At 31.5% G+C, this 21,851-nt stretch overlaps 1 protein-coding gene across 4 annotated transcripts in view; it reads right to left on the bottom strand.

Moving 5' to 3' along the window:
* TPP2 (tripeptidyl peptidase 2) overlaps nt 1-21,851 on the bottom strand; it is an 81,025-nt gene that overhangs the window by 42,053 nt on the left and 17,121 nt on the right. For all 4 annotated transcript variants that reach the window (XR_012487811.1, XR_012487812.1, XM_074299472.1 and 1 more), the window contains exons 7-15: nt 21,086-21,240; nt 16,256-16,332; nt 14,594-14,721; nt 10,152-10,251; nt 8,185-8,333; nt 7,102-7,217; nt 6,669-6,837; nt 5,217-5,374; nt 4,089-4,165 (exon numbers count right to left, since the gene is read on the bottom strand). Coding sequence is in view for 2 of the 4 variants with exons in the window: in XM_074299472.1 (XP_074155573.1) it covers nt 4,089-4,165; nt 5,217-5,374; nt 6,669-6,837; nt 7,102-7,217; nt 8,185-8,333; nt 10,152-10,251; nt 14,594-14,721; nt 16,256-16,332; nt 21,086-21,240 (1,129 nt within the window). In the remaining 2 variants the exon portion in view is untranslated. The remainder of the gene's footprint in view (nt 1-4,088; nt 4,166-5,216; nt 5,375-6,668; nt 6,838-7,101; nt 7,218-8,184; nt 8,334-10,151; nt 10,252-14,593; nt 14,722-16,255; nt 16,333-21,085; nt 21,241-21,851) is intronic.

Raw genomic sequence — 21,851 nt, 5'->3', positions numbered from 1 at the left:
GCAAAGGAATGTAATATTCAACAAAGAACAACATAATATTAGGATCTTAGAGACAATGTTACCTTCATTACTCCTGAAATGTCTTAATTATTATGAAGGTAGCATTAACTTAAATTCTCTCTGGAATAAGTCATCCCTACATACTACCCCAGATGAAATAATAATTCAATGAATAATCTGAGTAGTTTATTTTTTAGCTCTCTCCTCATGGCAGCAGGTGTGGTTAGTGCAGTAGTTCTGCTTTTCATAACATCCCATCCATTTAACAAACAGTAAAATATAAATATTTTTATGTCTTCTTTGCAATCAACAAAGCACATGAAACATTCAAATCACAGGTTAAATGCATAACTAGACACTGCATAAATTCAAACACCTCAGGATAGGACTTAAAGAGTACTCTAAAATCATATTTATACTTTTAGTGAGTGCTTAATCAAACTGTGTGCTTTTTATTCACTTGGCACTCAAATTATACACATAAGAGTCCCATCCAAATGTCTAGTTCAAATAATGTATGGTTGATATAGGTCTTTAAAATTTCTTCACAAGAATTGCACATGTTTAACCTACATTGTATTACTTGTTGTCTACAAGAGGGGGCCAATGGGTAGGGAGGGAGAAAAATTTGGAAACAAGATTTTTAAAGGGTAAATGTTGAAAACTGCCTGTATTTTGAAAAATAAAAAGCTATTATTAAAAACAAATTTCTTCACAGCACTAGTTTACATTCATAATCTCACTTTGTTCTCCAACCAACCCTACATGGCAGAAAGAGCAAAAATTAGCAATTAAATTCTAGATAACAAATAAATGAAAGCCAGTATTGCTTTGGAGTCATGAATAGGTAATCAGTATAAGGTTATATAAAGATAAATCAGATTGTACTTATTATCAAGGAACTCACAATCTTGTAAGAAGCCTGAGACAAGTATGCAAATGACTAATATAAAACAGGGAAAGATCCTAGGTTATTTATTATCAAGGAGGAAGGCAGAAAAATTTTCATGGAGGGGGAAAAGGGAGAAGATGTTACTGGAGCTAGGTCTTGATTTCTGCAAAACTTCTGCAATCTGGCCTCTATCAATCTACAGGGATTCTTAACCTGGAATCTGTAAACCTGTTTTTTAATCTCCCTCTAACTATTTTCAACATAAATATTTGGCTTTTGACCTATTTTATGCATTTTAAAACATTATTGAGACTGCCACAAGGGTTCATGACACACTCAAAGTTAATTCCTGTAAGTCAAATTGCTAATTCAAATGTCTCCCAAATGTTGAATACAATGACTTTCCTGTAAATCATCAATTCAGTTTTTCTGAAGCACTTAACATTGCTTATTATCCCTTCCTTCTTATGTCAAAACATTATATTCTCATCCTTTATCTTCTGAGATACTGGTTCCTCCTGATTCAGTTTCTACCTCTCATTTCTTCCTCTGGTTCTCACTTAAGTACTTTCTTTAGTTCAATTGAATGTGGAAGAATAAGAAAAATGAAAGAAAAAAAAAATTAAGGTATTCCAGGTTTTGATATTTTTAAACTCAAGTATAAAAATCTGTATTTCTCTCTATTGGTTTCATATAGATAAGATTCACACTCTTAATTATCTTTCTGGATTTTGAATCTGTTAGCTATCCCATACTAGGTTTGTGTAATTGGAAAAAAATCTGACAAAACAGGAATAATTTGGCTTTTTTCCCTATTATCGATTCATATTTTATCTCCCTTATACAGAGTGAGGCTTACATGAGAAGATCTTCATAGTCTTACCTGATTCACCCGCCAAAGAAAGAATGGTACTGGAAGAGTGAGAAGATTAAGAAAGCTTTAGGATACTACAGCAAGATATGCAATTAAGCATCCATAAGAGTGGGTAGGTAGGTGGTGCAGCAGATAAACTGACAGGTCTAGAATCAGAAAAACTCTCTTCATGAGTTCAAATTTGACATCAGACACTTAGCATCTATGAGACCTGGGCAAATCACTTAACCCTGAGTTTACAGATGAGTCTCCCCATCTACAAAATGAACTGGAGAAAGAAATGGCAAATCACTCCAGTATCTTTGCCAAGAAAAACCCAAATGGGATCATGAAGTCAGACATGATTGAAACAATATAACAGCAACAAAATCTACCAGCATACTAGGGGAAAAAAATACTGAACAACAAGAGTAAATGAAGTAAGTGAATACCAGCTGAAGCTTGGGTAATACAAATATAAATATATCCAAGAGTAGAAAAGAACTAAGACTACCTATTCAAGATTCAAAATAGTCATCTATTCAATCTCCATTTGAATGTTGGACTTACAGAAAGTTCATCACTTTGGGAAGTTTGATCATGTCTCTAGCTTTACAGATTTTTGCTTCCTTCCCACTGTCTATCATTATATGTCCATTTTTACGTAAAAACCACCAACACCAGCCTGACCTAACAGCATGAAACTGTAATCTAGTTTAGTGCCTGAGTTATCAGAATCTAGACAGGGATAGAGGAACTTGTTGCCTAAAGACTTTCTTCATTATTACTTTCATTCAACTTGGACTATGATTCTGTAACAGTGTGATTACATGCTATACTGCCTACTGACATTTCTTAGTGACTTTGGTCTTTTGAAAGAAAAGGGGTTCCCCATCTCTGGTCTAGACTGTGAATGTGATCTTGTAATTAATTATACATGAAGAGAGCAATGGAGTCATCCCCCCCTCCCTTTTTACAACCTTCAATGTCTATCCCCGATTCAAATATATTCCCACCTCTTCAGTCATGCACATACTTTCAACTATACAAAATAGACTTTAACCAGTGATACAGGGGTTATGTATATGCTTTTTTGGGGTCAAAGGGGATTGTCTGCCTTCACCTGTCTCCATGGTATCATTTCTCACTCTCATACCATATGCTAGGATGAATACAGGATTCAATGCATATTCAAGCCTCAGCTATTTCAATATTCTCTCTGGGTCATAATTCTGAGATTGTATTGCCAGACCAGAAAGCCTGACTTTTAGGTTTACAAAAAATATGTATATGTCTCCTTAAAACATTTCTATATTTAAGACCAAATATTCTCCCTTCTTATAAATCTGTTATATTAATGTTGCTAAGAACAATATGCAGCTATTTTAACCATTACTTATTTAAAATCTGTTAGTTAAAGGTCTTTTAGGAAAAAATAGGGAACAGGAATGGTCAATCTGTTATTACTGTACAAATGCTTTAATGGCATACAAATATGTTACTTTTATTCTAAAAAGTAATCAGAAACTGCCTTTTGTGTGCTAATAATGCCACACATATATAATTGATCTCTGTTGCCATACAGTTGTGATAAACCAAAATAAAGATTCTGTTTTTGTGTGTTTTCTATTAAGAAAATTATACATTAAAGAAAGTCTTGCTGTTCTTATTATAATGTATCCATGTAATTTGTTTACTTTTGAATGTCTATCTCTAACCCTTTTAAAATAAAGGTAATTTTTTAAAAACGAATGTTAGATTACAAACCATTTCCTGAGTTGAATGATGTTTGCAAATGGCTAATCTTATTAATTCTAAATTGATTCTTACTGTTTTCATTTTAGATGGCAATTTTTTTTTTCAGTTCATCCTCTCACTGAGTGAAAAAATAACTTTAAAAGTTTGTTTGAGGTCTAGGACTGTGGATCCAAAAACATAATTTTGTGATTTTCCTCTATTAAGACTTAATAACTCAAATACAAGATCAGAAAAAAAACCTTATATATAGGAGGCAATCAAGGTGCCAAATGACTAGTATAACTTGTTTGAAGCAAAAGAATAGATCGTTACAGTTGGAAAGAATTTCAAAAGATTACCTAGTGATCTTTATTTTGCATATTATATATTATAGGTAATAAACTATAGCATATTATAGTCAGTAGAGTTAAAAAAGAGAGTCCAAGTCTTCTGGTTTTAGTCCACTGTGCATCTCTAAGGCAATAGTAAACTTTACATTAGAACTCAGTCCTCTTGAATCCACCTGTTTTTTTATGTTACCACATTACTTCAATAAACATTCCACATCTGTTTGAAAACATCTTGTAATATGCTATATATACTCACTTTGCTGATATGATGACAGTTACTGGAATTCTGAATAAAGGGCCGGCTTTAGGTGATGATGTATCATAACCACATACCTTAAAAAAAAAATAAAAAATAAAAAAATTGTATTATTTATTGCACAATCATACTGAAAAATAAAACCAAATATTAAAATGCAAATGTAGCATAAATTGATCCATGTTTACAATTCAAGGACTTAAAAATACTCAACATACATGATGTAAGTACAAGCAAATGAACAAATTAAATGGCTGAATAATTTTCTAGTCTGGGATTTTTTTAATGGGATATAGAATCTTTGTGATCTATTTAGTATACAGAAAAACAATTTTTACCAAATTATGAATCAATCATGCATAGATCTCACTAGTTCACACAAATTCTGTATTTAAAAGAAAAACAGAGATAAGGAATGGACCTGTGACTTCACCTGCCAAGGTAGGTCTGCACTTTTTCTTTGTTTTTAAAATTATTCAGTACACTGAGATACTTAGTGATTTGGCCAGAAATACTGATTGAGCTATTGTGTGTCAGAAATGGAATAAACTCAGTCTTCCAGGCTCCAATGATTATTTTCTGTCCCCTATGCTATTTAAAAAGTAATGAAAGTTTAATTATTTTATATTAAATACTAGCAAGTTGGTGACATGCATAAGATTTTGCATCAATAACAATTTCTATGTTAAATGGCCATAAATAGTATCACCCTCTACTCAACAATGTTACAGTATTCATTATAGTGTCCTTCTCCATTGTGTCCTCATTTTTACATAAGAGGAACTGAGGCAAAAAGGGATTAAGTGACTGCTGAGGGTCACACAGTGAGCATCTGAGGCTGGGTTTTAATTCAGATCTTTCTGTTCCCAGACCTGGTCTTCTATCCACTATACCACTTAAAGCTTCACTTTACCCATGTTTTAAGCTTGAAAATTTCAAATCAGAAGGAAGTCTAAAAGATATTTTACTGTAATTAAAACAGCATAATGTTTTTAATGCATGATATTATTAGCACTTAAATGGGCAAGTTATAAGAGTATTTTCTAGAAATCAGTAATTATTTTGGAGTTTTCCATTTAAAATGAAAAGGCTGAAAGAGGGAAAATTTAAAGAGAACTTAAAAAATACCTCTGTAAAATGTAGTCCTTCTCTCAGGCCCCGAGGATCCACTCGTATGTTTACATGTCTACATTGATTCATGAGCTCTAGATGAGTAGGACATTGAACCCATGATGAATTTGAAGTTAAAGCTAAATGAAGCTGCAGAGATATTCTTTCAGAATTATCTGTCATTTGGGGAAAAAAAAAAATAAAAAAAAGATACATTATCAATATTTTTGTCATTTAATGTTCTTATTAAAAAAAAAAAAAGAAAAGATCTAATCCTTGTCAATAGATTTTTTTAAAATTACTGCAAATAACTCAGGAGGTTTGATCTGCTCTGAGCAACCTGTGGATTCATCATATTGATACCAGACTTAGTGAAGAAACCTGATTTAATGACTACCAATGTAGAGTGCAATTAATACATAACCTTCTTCTGCTGAGTTATTCTTACCCATGTCCTTTTAATAAATCTCCATAAGAGAAACTAATCAATGCTCTGAAGGCTTTCCTCTAACTCATATTTCAGGCACATCAATCCCACACTTATGCTGTCTATATATGCTTATCTCATTCTAAATGACAACCAATCAACTGCATTTCATAATCTGGACAATAAACATTTTATTCACTTCTTCCTGTAGGAAGTGCTAGGCCATAGATTTTTCTAAAATGACTAAAGAATATTAGAATATGCCCTGAAATTAGGATAATATCATCTGTAAAAATTTTGGAAAATTAATATGGAATCCTTTCATTTGATTGCAGAAGAAATCCTTTGGTGAGTATACATGTTCCTGTTTTACGACTTGCTTTATACTGATAATCAGAGAACTTTCTTTATATATATGAAAAGGAATCTTTAATATATGTGATTTCAATATCTTTTCTTAGCCTATTTAAGAGTATTTTTAAAAATCGGTGTTTAAACTCAAAATCAATTGTATCACTGAAGATGTAGTATGTTCAGAATCATTTGCAAAAGCATATTATCACTTCAAATTTTCATCAAAGAAACCCTCATTATATACAAAGACTATTTTGAAAAATTTTGTAGAGATGAGATTTTTAAAGAAATTCCTGGACATAGATCTAAAGTCATAAATTTAAATATTTAAAGGATATGCCATTATAGTTCTGCCTATTCACTTAAGAAATGAGGACACTGGGATGATTTGTCCAAGCTGAACCAGGATCTGAACTCAGGTCCTTTCTAAACTAGCATGTATGTTGCTGAAACATGCTACCACCTTAACACATACAGTTACTAATATTTTCTGTCTGCCCTATGATGTGATTATGCAATTAAATAAATTTTTAAACCAAAATAGCTTGAATATGCATCTCTAAACTTAGAAACTGATATAATTAGCATATATTCCTTTTGCTCCTGTATAGAACCTAATGCATAGTACACATTTATCAAATTTAATTATAAATACTTCTAGGAAATTTACTTATTTGTTAACTACTTACCAGTATTCTCAGGAAATACAGGTTCAATGCCAACCCCATGATCTGAAGGTGCAGCTACCTGGACAGGATCTCGGAGGTAGATGCCACGGTTACTTCCAACAGTAATAGTAAAACCTATTTTATTAGTGAATGATGTATTTTGAACGAGGTAGTCATATGCTTTATCAACCTAAGCAGAACAACAAATTGACAATTAGGAAAATATAAATTTAATCCTAAAAACTAGTTTGGTTGCAAATCACCAGGAAATTGCAATTAAGCAAAAGTTTGTCATACAAGAAATTACACTAAATAAAAGAATGAAATATTCAACACAAGACCTATATAAACAAGACAAGTATTATAAAGGCATCATTAAAAAAAAAAAAAAATCTTGCGCTAGACTGTCTTGTTAAAAATTTATAATTCATTTTCTAGTCCATGAAAATAATACCTGAATAATACCATGTCCTTGAGCAAATACTTCTATATTTTCAGCCTTTACTGCAGTATTTTCCAGTGCTCTTCTGACTGAATGAACCGTATAATGAATGTCATTAGCTTTCAGTCCTAAAATATCAGAGAAGAAAATCCATTTACAGATCTAACTATAGGCAACCAAAGGGCAATGCAGCAATGATTGGTAGGGTAACAAAATTTATTATCAACAATGACTTATTTAAACTACTTCATTGTAAAATGTTACAAAATATGCCACCCATGCATGACATGATGGGTATGATCAGAAAAGGTTTGTCATAAAACATGACCAAAACACCTGTGCTGCCTGCTATCCAGAAAATGTTAAAAATAACTAAAGAATGAACCCCTAATTTGGACAATTATAAGCCTATCACTTCTCTACTCAAACTTCAGTGGCTCACTATTGCTTTAAGACTAAATATAAGTTTCTCTATATGGCATTTAACGCTTTTTCCATTTAGTCCCAACCTATCTTTCTAGGACAATCACATATTTCCCTTTTATATTTTGCCATCTAAAAAACTGACCTTTCTGCTGCTCCTCACATGACATTCTATCTCCCCTCTCCATACTTTTGTATTGCCTATTCTCCATGATTGGAATGTCACTACTGCTTCAACTTCACTTCAAAATCCCCTTGTTTCCTTCAAGATTTTCTTTTACACCCTATCTTCTAACTGAAGTCTTTACTGATTTCTAAAAATTCTTAGGTCTCCCTCCTCCTCCCTTATTTTGCATTTATTTTGTATGGACTGTGCATGCTGTCTTCTCCAACAGAATGCACACTCTTTGACAGCAGAGACTGTTTCATTTTTAGTTTTGTGTCTTTAGCATCTAGGAATGCTGAACACAAAACAGATGTTTTAAAAATGTACTGATTGACTGGAGATTTCCTACGAAGATTTATGGGAGAACATGGAAAAAAAATCTGCATATGAAAAGATATGAATAGGTTAGAATTTTTAATCACTGAAAAAAATACCTATATAGATACTTCCACAGTTGCATTAAAGAATAGAAATAACCTATCAATAGACATGTAAGATTTCTTTACCTGAGAGTATCAAAGCAATGCCTCCACAAGCATTAGGAGAGGACATAGACGTCCCATTCATGAGCTGGGTTCCCCGTAATGTCCAATTAGGAACAGAAGCAATAGCTCCACCTGGTGCACTAATACTCACTCCAAGTGCCCCATCCGTACTAAGAATAAAAATAAAAATTATTAATCTTAACTGAACAATATAGACAATTGCACTTTGAGGAGAACAATTCATTATAGGGCTAATGCTCCTTTCTTTTCTTATCTCTACTGGAATAATGTTTAATTCCTGGGAAATACTAAAATATATTATTTATAATCAAAGGCAGTGTTGCATAGTAGAAAATCTATCAGACTTTAAATTTAAAAGACCTAGGTTTATGTTCTGAGTTCACACCAAATATACAAACATTAAAAAGTCATGTGACCATAAGTCTCAGTTTCTTTATCTACAAAATGAGAATATGTACACTTCTTATTTATTATACTGGGTTTATAGAGAAAGCACTTTATAAATGTAAAGCATTTTACATGCAAATGTGAAAGGTTATATGATCCTACACTAAAAATGGAAAGGCTTTAAATATGATTGCAGTGAATGACTGGATGTCTACCCAATATGGACCAATTTAGTTAAGTTCAGAGAAGCTTATGATAAAGTGAGCTTCAGAGTGATTTAATTTTTAGCCCCAGTAACTCTGAAAGACTAATGGGTCACTATTTGTATTCTGCAAAGACAGTATATACACACACAATGATAAATTAATGGATCTTTTAAGTATAAACAGTATGTGTGTTTCTCATTATAATGCACTTTTAAGCCATGAACTTTATATGAATGTTAGCTACGTTATTTTTGTTATCTCATTTTACTGCATTAATATACAATAATGTTCCTGGCTCAGTTTCCTTAAGTACAAAATTAGGGGTTTAGAATGACCCTGAGTTTTTTTTCCTAGTTCTATGACAATGCAAACTAAAAAGTTGTCAGGCGGTAACCCTCCCAAGAATGGTGCTGTTTGCAATGAGAAAGAGGTAACTCTAGAAATTTATACAGCATTGCCTAAGATCACATAGAGTAAGAGCTCACTTTGACTACCCAATTTTCTGCCCATTCCAAAGCCCAGCGGAGAATTACTTAGTTATTATTTTACCAGGTGATTGATCTCATCGCATTCAATTACCATTACTTTGAGAGAGAATAAGTGTTATACAGCTAGAATTCTACTTTTTAGCTCACAAAGAGCTACATGATCTAAAAAAGAAATAATTCTACCCACTTAAAATTATTCAGTTGCTTTTAGTTCTCAGACTGAATTTTTCCCAACCCAAGATATTACTTTAAAAGCTAAATTTGGAATTGGTCCTAAAAGGACTTATAAATCTGTAATTGTAATGCAGCTCTGCAATTGCCTGAAGAAACATTTGACTTTATCACAATTTTAAGCTGTCTTATTATAAGATTAAAAACACCTACACAATTACCCTAATGATATTAAGACTGTAAATATTGTAGCTATTCAGATTATAGTAACTGAGACCTGATAGAAACAGAATTTATTCTCTACTGAAAAAAAAAAAATGTTTGGCCAAATTACATACAGAAAATACATTAAGTTAAACTAAACTTCATTCTTATATTCATAGTTTACTTAGTGCTAATATTATCAATAAAATCAGAAACTCCCAAAAGGACAGAACGACAACAAATAAAATAAAACTTCTATTTAGAATCCAACTGAAGGGGGAAAAAAAAGTTTATAAATGTAAGTCACAAATGAACTCCTATGTCCCTTCAGGCACTAAATACGAAATACAATCATTTTAGAGATGAGGAATGCCACACAGGAAAAGTAATTTGGTCTAAGATCATGCAGTTGTTAAATATAAGATGTGGATTAAAATCCAAGTTCTTGTACATCCTCTTTCCATTGTACCATACTACCTTTAATACCTTCAAGATACTAATTTTGACCTACCTAGGTCCTCTAGAAGACCAAGTATATTGATTTGCAGGTAATTTTTCTCTTAGTGAATACTCGGCCACCATCATATCAGGAGAAACATAAGCACCAACACCTACAAAACAAATATCAAAAGTGAGAATTAGAACAAATGCAAGAATACTTTCCAATGTTATATATTATGAAAATAACAATTATTTCACAAAATATCACTAGATTTCACAAAATATCACTTAAGAGAGAAAATCACTTTTAGTTAACTGAAGTAACTACAATATTTATTATACTGTAATAATAGAGAAAGTTGCAAAGAACAGATTACTACATTTGTTAGCAGAGTTCACAGTTTTATGAAGAAAACTAATGTAAATAAACCTAAGAAACAAACTAAGGTATGACAAAATTTAACACAGAAAAATATACAAATTGAGCCACTCAAAAAGAATATAAATATTTAATACTTCAGACCTAGAAGAAGCTTTAGAAATAATATAGTCCAATCCTCTTATTCTACAGATGAGAACAGATACATTAAGTGATTTTCTTATAGTCAAAAGACAGTAGAGTGAATTCCCAAACAAATGAATATCCTTTCATCTATATAATACTGTCATGCAACATGGGTGTCAAAGACTGAGAACTCAAGACATAATTACCAATAGCTTCTAAATGTGTGTAAAGGTTCATTAATAATAAATACATTAAACGAACTGTTCCCTTCCCTATCACAACAATTGTTATAAAACTGACTGCTTGATAAGAATATACTATCTTTTTCTTAAACATCATAAGGAAACACAATTTATCTTATACAACTTAATACCATAACTTTATTAAGTGGCATCCAGTGGTTTTTCATCTGATGATCCTATTGCCTTTCTCCCTTCTTCATTTTTAGCTATCATAGCACAATGTTAGGTTCTAGCAAGTCTTTTCTATTTCTGATTTGTTGTCTCTAACAAATTATTGGAAAAACTGATCCATCTTATTAAATCTGCAAAAGTAGATAATGTCTTTAGTCTCTAACAGTTCTATAATTTTGTCATTTTAATTCTGGTAGAAAGAAAAAAGGCATCAATTGAAATGGATCACAAACCACTTGCTCAACTCAACAAATACTTGATATAAACATATGTAAAGTATTGTATAGGTACCAAGAGCCCAAAGATAAAAAATGAAGGTATTCCTTCATTTGTGAAGTACTCAAATTTTACTGAGTACTCAATTCTATTGGGCAGATATACAACATATTCCAACTATATAGAAAATAATTTCAAAATGAAGAGAGTGAGAATACCTGGGGAAGATTATGAAAATTCATATAGAAACTGCAATTTGAGCTTTAAAGGAAAGAGCACATTTCAGACATAAGGGAGCATGATACAAAGATATTGCCAGGATAGGAAGAGAAATTCATGTAACAATTAAAGTTAACAAATCAGCTAGATTACAATGTGTGTGATGGTGAATTATATTTAAAAAGAATGAAAAGAGAGATGCGAATCATATAGTGAAGGGCTTTTGATAAAGGAAAATTGTAGAGAAAGTTTAAAGAAAATAAGAAGAAAACCCACCAAATAAGAGAAAAACTTCCACAAGGGAAACTATCTACCAGCATGAGGTAATAGGAAATTTGCCAACAAAGCTAACAATATGGCAAAGAGCATTTTGCTACAAAAGATTAAGTGGAAGATGAAAAGAGAAAAGAAATTTTAATACTGAGTTCTTGAAATGAAAGAAAAGAAAGCAGCTAACGTGTGCGCTGTTTAACTGAAGACTTTCATAGGAATCACAAAATTTAAAAAATTTACATATAAAAATCAAACTCCAAAAAAACACCAAAAACAAAGGTCAAACACCTAACATTTACTCAGCAGCAAAACTGTATTAGAGCTTAGCACTCCTAGTTCTTCCACTATATTATATCACATTTTAAGTTTAGATATTTCAAAAGTTATTACTTTTATAGAATTTTGCTGGAATACAAACTGAAAATACATTTCTATATATGAACAATTTAAGATATTATGCTTGACTATGCATATTTTATTTTCTTTTTTAATTAAGGGGAATAGAGAAAACAAATGCTTATTAGCTGGGGGAAAAAAAGAAAAGAAATGTACAGTTACACTGGAAAACTGTGTTCACAGTCCTGGAAAGTGAAGGGGAGAGATGCCATCTTGAACAAAGGAAAAGTTATGCTGAAATCATTCTCTGCTGCCACCTCTTGGTGGTGATCTAAATTGAAGGAGAAGATCTTAGTTGCTAAAAAACTGAATTCTTTCAAAACTTTATTAAAGTTACAGGATTATGATGCCAGGTTTAAAACAAGATTTCTGTTTTTACAACCCTAAGTCAACTCCAAACCTTCAAATAACTAAAAGATTTTTCAACCAAAAATTGTCTTATTCTTTTTATTTCATGGCAGAATTAAAATTCCTCTAATTTAGTAGCAGCTAAATAAAATTGTATTTCCATAGAATGGATTAACCATCTTGATATTTCATCTTCTCAGAAAAGGGAGATGAACTGGAAGGAAAAAAAATGTTGTATGTACTGTTAAATGTCTGTTTTGTAGGCTTGTTTTACTTAATTTCTTGGTTAAAAAGAAAGTGAGAGAGTATGTAGAGAAATAAAATTGGTAACAAAACAGCATAAAAATTTTAGAAACTAGAATAAACTATAGAACAAGGTAATTTTGCTAAAAACCTTTTCTTGGGAAAACTAAAAATATTATTGAATATTTAAATTATGATAGCAAATATAGCAATATCATAGCATACCCTCAGAGATGACAGAAATTTATTTGCTAACAATAACACATCAGCCACTACAAATCTAGTCAGTGAATTTATTTTAGGCTACTAGAGAATGGATGAATGAAAAGCAAGACAGTTTCCAAGACCTGGCAAAATGCTGGGGATGAAATCATTTGGAGACTAAAAAAGGAAAATTCTTACCTAATGATGCAACTGAAGGCAAGGACAATGGCTAATGTAAGAGAGGCAAATTGGATATATTCCTGAAATGAATCGCAGATATACTACTTGTTTGAGATTATTGGGGTAGAAAAAGAGGTAGAAGTAGATGTTTTTCAGCCATATCTGACTCTCTATGATCCCAACAGACACTGGAAAAGTTTACCCTGTCCTTCTCCAGCTCATTTTACTGATGAGGAACTGAGACAAATATCAAATGACTTGCCCAGGGTCACACAGCTACTAAGTTTCTCAGACAATGGATTTGAATTCAGGCAGATGCGTCCTCCTAACTCCAAGACTGGCACTCTATCCACTATGCCACATAGCTGCCCTGAAGTGATATACACAGTATATAAAAGAGGTTTTGCCATATCAAGTGCTAAGACCTAGATAGGGAGATTCTAGAAGTCTTGATACTAAATAAGCTTTCCAAATTGAATCCATATCACTTGGAAATGCACAACTTGATTTATCTAGTATTCAGCCCAAATGAAAATGGAAAGGTTAAAGAAAAATGAGAATAAATTATTTTATTTAAATAAAATATTAGAAACAAGGAAAAAAAAAAAAAAAGAAAGAAAAGCCAAGACCTAGCACATATAAGACAAGAATTAACTGATAATAACATTTTTATAATTCTAAACTTTTCAAATACATGTATAGTCTTTCAAAATAAGCTTTCCTATAGCACTTAGTAACAAAAATCCCAAAATCTTTGGGGGAAAAAAGTTATTTATTTTTAAGGAGGCAAAGGAAAATAAAACATTTGTGTGATAGGTGACTTTAGCTTATAAAGAGAGAAGGTGTCAATAAAGTATCAGGGGGACCAAAGTTCAGAGTTTTAAAGTCTTTTGATGGAAAAAAAAAAAAAAGAGTATGGAATAAGCTACAATTAATGACCATAATCTTTATTTTTGTTTATTGTTATATTCATACAGAACACTTTCAAAATAATATAAAAGGCTGAGGTAACATTCAAACTTTCCAGTCACTCTTGATAACAAGAAAAATGTGGAATGTATACATGTATCATTTACTATTTAAAAAACTACTCTAACTAAAAACTTCTGTATGTCTTCCCCAATAGAAATGAGAACTCCTCATTTAAGAAACAAAGAAAAAAAAATTAGATCTAATATTTTGTATACTTTTGCTGTGTGCTATAATTAAAAAAACAAAAAAGTCCCAGAGACTTCTTGAATTCTTCTTGATGATAGAAATGAATATGGGCAGGTGAAGGGACTTTGACAATATATCTCTCAGCTTTGGGTTTTCAGAGTGTGCAATAGCAAGCCAAATTAAGTTCAATTAAAAAAAAAAAAAAAAAAAAAAAATCACAATAAAAAAGGTCTCCTCCCCCACCCCTGATCAGATACTCCAGCTGCCATTCCTCACATTGAACTGAATCTTATAAGTATCAATAAGTAATTTTAGAATAAAATATGCACAAATGGCTTTTTTAAGCAAAGAACTAACCTATTACACTTGAAGTAGTTCCACCTGGACAACCTACTGTGGAGAGACAAGGACCATTATTCCCAGCACTTGAAACATAGATTATATTATGCTTCCACACAGCTTCATTAATAACTTCACAAATCCTCCTGAAAGAGAGACAGAAGCCTTTTGAATACACAAATCATTTTCTATGGAACTCAAATACTAAGCTGTTTTGTAGTAAGTACATGAAGATTGGAAAAAAAAAAAAAAAGTTGTATCAGGAACTGCCCATTGTAGAACTAAAAGTATTATAGGGATGACCTAAAACAATAAAGAGAAAAAAAAAAAAAAAAAAAAGAAGCAGGAAAAATGGCATCCAGAACTTGGCTGGGCTGGAGGGGAACTGAGAGAAGTATCTCGGTAGAAGAGATGGAAGAACACAGATTAGAAAGAAGAAAAAAGAAAAAAGAAATTCAAATTTATTAAGTGCTTGACCATGTGCAGTATGCCATGCTGAAGGCTAGGGATTCAAAGATAAAATGAGGCAAGGACCCTACCTTCTTACAATTAAAGCTATGATGGGAAACAAAGAATTGGGTTCATCATGAAAAGGATTACAAGACAGAGGAAGAGTTTGAGCACATTACAAAATAGTAAGCCTGAGCAAGAGCAAAATAAAGGGGAAACTGATGAAATTTAAAAATTAAGGAGATGTAGTTGTTGTTAATGTAAATAAAAGAACACTGGCACAAAACAAGTAAATAAATAATCTTAAAAATAAAGAGCACAAGTTATTCAGATAATAGGTATTAGGAGCATAAGTAAGATCAAATACAAAAGTGAAATGATATAAGAGTTATGAAGGATGAACAATTAGCAGGGCAAACTGATTTCTCAGCAAAGGTTATATTTAGATCTGATTAATGCCTTCCCTATATGTATTTTATTTAAATAAAAGAAGGATGAGTTTAATGGCTTATCTTCATAGTTCCAGAAACTATATTTAAGTAATGACTGAGCTATATCTAATACTTATCATCTGGTTACTGCTTATCATATTATCAGTGATAGCATTAGGTATTATCATTAACAAGTTCAGGAAAGTTGGCTGTACTACATGTTTGAAAAATATGATGGTCACTATTATATTACTTAGGCATTTTAAAACCACTTAACATGTATTTTATTGGCTCACTTTTTTATATGTCAATGCTAAAAATTTGGAGGGCTATCTCAACACCACTTTTCTCATAAGCTTAGTGGTTTTTATTGCTTGATTTTTGTGTATCAAGATGCTAATGTAATATTTTGCTGTTCTTGTTTAGTTGTTCTTCATTCGGATCTGACTCTTAGAGACTGCATTTGGGGTTTTCTTGGAAAAGATACTGGAATATTTTGCCATTTTCTTCTCTAATTCCTTTTACAAATGAAGCATATAAAGAGATTGAGACAGAGTTAAGTGACTTGCCCAGGGTCACACAACTAGTTAAATGTCTAAAGCCAGATCTGAACTCAGGAAGTTTATTAAACTTCTTGACTTTAGACCTGGCATTATATTCACTGTGATATCTAGTTACGTCCCAAAAACACGTAAAATCAAGCAATTAAAACTACTAAGCTTAAGAAGAAAATGGAGTTAGGGAGAAAGGTTTTATAGATATGATCACAAATCATTAGTCAAGTTTTATTCATACTCACCCAGAATTTGGCCAGTGGGTCGCTTCTCCATAACTATAATTGACAAGATCACATTTATGATTTATGGCTTCTATCATCTGTTTAAAAAAAATGTTCAGAGTTTTGCTTACATTCTAATCTTAGGAATAGAGGAATAGAGTACTTTCTGTAGACCAACCTCATGCTATTTTTAAAAATTTAAAGTTTCAGATAAAACATGCAAACTATACAAGTGATTCTTAAAACAGTTCATAACCATGAATCACAATTTGATTATAAATTAATTTTGTAGGTGCTATTATTCTCAAACAATTTTGAGCTTTGTACCTCCAAATAGTGCTCCTGTAATAGAACTTAAAGGAATAAGAATTTCAGCTTACTCTATTCTTACTTTCTATTTTTGTTACAGATTTGTCATTTTATCCACCATCACCACACAATTCTATAGCTCAAGTTTCAATGACCTCTTCAGAATTCACCCAGCTGCATTTCAAGAAACCTCAATTATTGGTTTTGGAAACAATGCTCTAAAAATCATATTATATTGTATCAAAAAATTAGATGAAAAAAAATTTTTAAATCAAAAAACTTCAAGGATTTTACTTCTAGAAGCATTTTATGTAAATTATTTTTTAAAAACTTGGAGAAAATAATTAATTTTTAAAAATAAATCTTTTCAATAAAATTTCTTAACCACTTCATCATTTACATTAACAACTATAATTCAAATTTTCCAGCTATCTGAAAGAGCTTTTATTTTTATAAGTTAAACACTAGACATAAATACTATACAATAGCGGGAAAGTTAGGAAATTCCAGGAGGATCTCAATTCTAATTAACATGATATAAGATAAGGTTACATATGTTTAAATAATGTGAAATGTTAATGAAAGGAATGGTATAGTGAGCAATGTGGTATAATGGGAAGAATCCTGTTTTAGAAATCAGGAGAACTGTGCTCTAATCTCAATTCCACCACTAATTAACCTTTGGGCAAGTGACTTGAGTTCTTGAAGCCAGAGTTCTCTTCTTTCACCAAATGGTACAGAAACATATGATTTTCCATAATGTTCCTTTTTCAGGCTCTAAAAATTTACTGTAGGCAACATTTAGTTTTACAATAAAATTTCATTTTTACAAAATGAATTTTGGATCAAAGTCACTATATGTTAAAAAAGAAAAAAAAATCGTTCAGGAAAACAAACAACAAAATGAAAATCTCCACTAAAGTTCTTTTTGCTTACTTCATAAAAAATTTTATCCCAAAGATCTGTAGGCATGGTGCCAGGTTAGTGTGCCAAGTACAAATTATTTAATACCATATGTAGCTAAATAACCAAAAGTATATTTGAATAAAGAACAGTGATTAGTAGGCATAAGAGAAAAAAATGAGAGAAAACTTCAAAGTAGCACAAGAAAAGAATCTCTACAGAAAATAAGGACTTGGAAAGGACAGATGAGAAATACATTCCAGGTAGTCAATAAATAAAAATTTATTGATCACCCACTATGTGCCAAACACTGAGCTAAATAAATAACAAGAATACAAAGAAAGGCAAAAGAATCTTTGCCCTCAATGAGTTCATAATCTAATGCCATGGGAGATAGTTTTGGGAAATTGAAGTTAGTAGCAGACATTTCAAACTTGGGGAATCAGATGTGACTGCATTATACAGGATAAAAAGAATAATGTGAAATAAGTCAGTTTGGAGCCATACTGAGGAAAGCCTTAAACGTCAGGCTAAGGCCTCTTATTCAGCAAGGAAATAGAGTGTCTTGCTGAAGATATGAGGCAGGACTACAACAGTTCAGTTTGTGTCTCTTTTAGGAAAAGTATTTTAGCAATTGTGTAGGGAAGGGACTGGAGGAGAGGGCAACCAATTAAAAGGCTATTTAATAGTCTTAGAAAAGTCTAGTCAAGAAGCGATGGGCAAGAAGTGCCACTAAAGTGGCAGCCAGATGAGCAAAACAAAAGGCAGAATACAAGAGATATTCTGGACATGGAATAAAACTTGGCAAATGATTGATTTGACAGGTAAAGACAATGAAGAATTAAGGATAATGACATTATAAAGATTATATCAAGAATGGTGATGTTTCCTATAGAATTAATGGGGGGTTAGGGAAGAGTTTGAGAGAAAAGATAATTAGTTCAGTTAGCAGTCAATACCCGCATGCCTGAGCTTCAGAAGAAGAAACGCAGGAGGAAAGCACTGAATGAATGTGTGATCAGAAGATTATGGTTCAGATCCCAATTAGACTAGTTATGACTTTGAGATCTGTCTTTTAACCTCTGAGATCCCTTGTAGCTTGCTCAATCTGATTTTATGATCCTAATATATTATCCTAGTGTCATGGAACGAAAGTGAAAAAAAGAATACAGAAGAAAAATGTGAAAATTTCAAAGCCTGCAGAAAAGTTAAGAAGAATGAGGGCTGAGGAAAAGTTCCTGAATACCAAGGAAATTTTAAAGTACATAAGAAAACTACCTTGTGTTCTATGCCAACACAATACAAACTATAACAGGCTCTATGCAAGCTGCAAAGATAACATGTATAGGCCCAAAACCACTTTATAGATTTTCATGGCCTAAGGAAACACAATTAAAAGGCAAGTAAAAAAAGCTGGTCATTTAAATAATAAGTTTTAGGGGTCCACAATCACTCATAAAGACGGCTTATTAAAAAAACAAATTAAATACCCCACATCAAATGACTTCTCTGATATTCTGAAATTAATATTCTGAAGATAAAAAGGTTTGGATAATCATGTTCTGTAATGTTTTTCCAATTTTTATTAAGTTCAGAAAACAATTTTAAAAGACATAGAAGTCTCAAAAAATATTATTCAATTTTTTTTCACTAGTCACTACAATTTCCCAGGATGGGGATGTACATAAAGAAAGAGAACACAAAAAAATGTAATTTTGCTAATCTTTTTTTCTCAGTTATAGCATTCCCATAAACTTTTGAATTGTAAACAAGGAATATTAAACTAAAAACTTTCATACTTACTTGGCTTATCAGAAATATCTATAAAGAATGAAACTGTCAGTAATTGATATTAGTCTACCAATAAAGTTCATTAAGAAAGCTTAAAAATAGTTTATTTCAATACAAATCTCCTTTATCTAGCACTGCTGGGGGATTGTTACCCTATCTATCATATCAGTTAATTGTCAAAGTATCTTAAACCAACTCCTTTAAAAGTGAAAATATTTTAAACCATTTTTCCTTGAAAATTTAAAATACAATATTTATTTTTTTGTCACCTTAAACAGTATGCTGAATACAACTTTACTATTTCATATCACCTCAAGATTATCATATATAACAACATTAAAGATCTTTTTTCCTAAAATATATATAGAACCATTATAGACTTCTGAAAGATTTGGGGCTCTTTATCATTAAAATGAACATGCCCAGGCAATTGTGCTTCTTTTTTACAGTTTTTCTATACACTTTCTGTTTTAAGACAATAGTTTCACTTCCTGCTATTATTAGCATGTTTCTCGTAAATAATCAAGTGCACAGATTTGTTATATTTTGTTGGCATGGCTTTTTTCACTTAACTATTTTAAATTAGATTTCAGCCAATTGAGGCTGCTAAAGGTTAATTTCCAGATATAAGAATGCTTTTTTTTTTTTTAAACTTTGTTTAATGGTTAGCACCATACACAAATTAAACAGCTAATTTTTTATAATGATGACCTCGTTAGTTCTACAAATTCTAAGATGGGAAAGAAGACTTTTCTGAAAAATTACTTTAAGAATACAGAAAACTGGCAAAGAAAAAATAATTATTTAAATAAAGCCATATAATAAACTTATGGCATGCCTGCAATAAAAACATGTTTCCAGATTTCCATGTGCCAATCTACATTTCCTTAGCCATATATTCCTCATTCAAATCAAATCATCTTCTCAGTTATTTACACCTTTCATCATTAGTCACACTCCCCCATTCAAATCAAATTAAATCGGTCATTTACATCTTCCATCACCAATCATATTATTTGTGTATATTCTTAAGTGCTTGACATCAGAAATATATCTACTTATCTGCAAACAAAAAAATAAGAAATGAAGTATTCACACACCGAAAAAGGTCTATCCTTGAAAAGCTAGAAGGGGAGAGACATGGCAGTTGTATGAACTTGACCGAGTCACTGTATCTCCAACGGCCTCAATTTCTTATCTGGAAAATGATGAGGAAGGTCAATTTGATCTCTAAAGTCCTTCTAGCTATATTACTTCATGATTATAATATAGGACAGAAGAATTTGATCACTTTCACTCCCACTTGCTCCATAACTTTACTTTGACTTTGTGGCCTCTAGATTAGTTAGAAGGAATAGAATAGACCTAAGAAGTTCATAGCTATTTAAACTATTCAAGCAAAGGCTAGATAACTACTGTAGGGTGATTCCGGAGAAAGAGATCCACACTGTGTTACAGCTCTAGGATTATGTGACTAAAAAAACCAAACAAACAAAAAAAACCCAACAAACTACAGGTTTTGAATTCAGAACAAACATAACAATTTTTTACAAGACATTTTAAAAAATGTTAGTCTATGTAATTTATAGAAGAGATCCATCTATTATATAAAAAAGCCTTAAATTCTTGATAGTTTAATGTAATGATAAATTACATGAAACTGAGACTCAGTTCAAATTGTGGGGTTTGAATTTTATTTTTCTTTCATTCCCTGATGGAGGGGCTAATCAGACACATACAGGTGAGTCAGCCAACAAGTAAACAAGGAATTAGAAGGCTATGTAAAAAAAAAAAAAAAAACAACCAACTTCTATATCCAAGGTCTAGATTAATATATTAAATACTCACAGCTCTTATAAGACCTGTGCCAGTTTCCATAGTGCTTAATCTTGTATCACCAATTTTGATTGCAAGAATCTGAGCACCAGGAGCTATACCATTTCGTTCCGGGTCTTGAGGAAAGTATCCAGCAGCTATACTAGCTACATGTGTCCCATGAGCTCCTATGAATAAGAAAAGAAATGCTGTATATTAGTAAATAAATTTTTATAATGATGCTTTTGACAGTTTAATTTACACATCTATAATTATTAAAATGAAAAAATCTTTTAACTTAAAATTACTAAATGAGGATAACATTTTTCTGAACTTGGCATATGGTTTTTCTAGTACCTAATTCATGTCATTAACTCAAGAGCATTAAAACAATTTTCTAATTTAATTCATCATACAACTACCCTGGGCCTAGAATTGCATCATTTCCTTGCATTATATTCCAAAATTCCCAAATGATGTGCAATTAAGATTTATTAAAGGCCTTTTTTATTAAAGACTAGATTAGTAGTGAATTTAGTATTATGTATTAGTATTATGAATTTAAGATTCATAATAATCCCAACAATATCTATTTAAAAGTTAACTTACATGACAGATCAAATGATATATAAATTTAGACAAAAGAAATATAACTATAGGCTAAGATCAATCAGGAAGGAAAATGTGTAGTGTGAACCGGCAAAGAAAACTATTCATCAATGCACTTTTTTAAACTTCCTACAAAGGCAGAAATCTGTCATGAGCAGTGGTAAAGTATAAAATTTTATTGTCATTTATA

Source organism: Sminthopsis crassicaudata, chromosome 3 (genome assembly GCF_048593235.1).
Source record: "Sminthopsis crassicaudata isolate SCR6 chromosome 3, ASM4859323v1, whole genome shotgun sequence".
NCBI lineage: Eukaryota > Metazoa > Chordata > Mammalia > Dasyuromorphia > Dasyuridae > Sminthopsis > Sminthopsis crassicaudata.
Note: the sequence above shows the minus strand (reverse complement) of the source record. Positions and strands in the feature narration are given on the sequence as shown.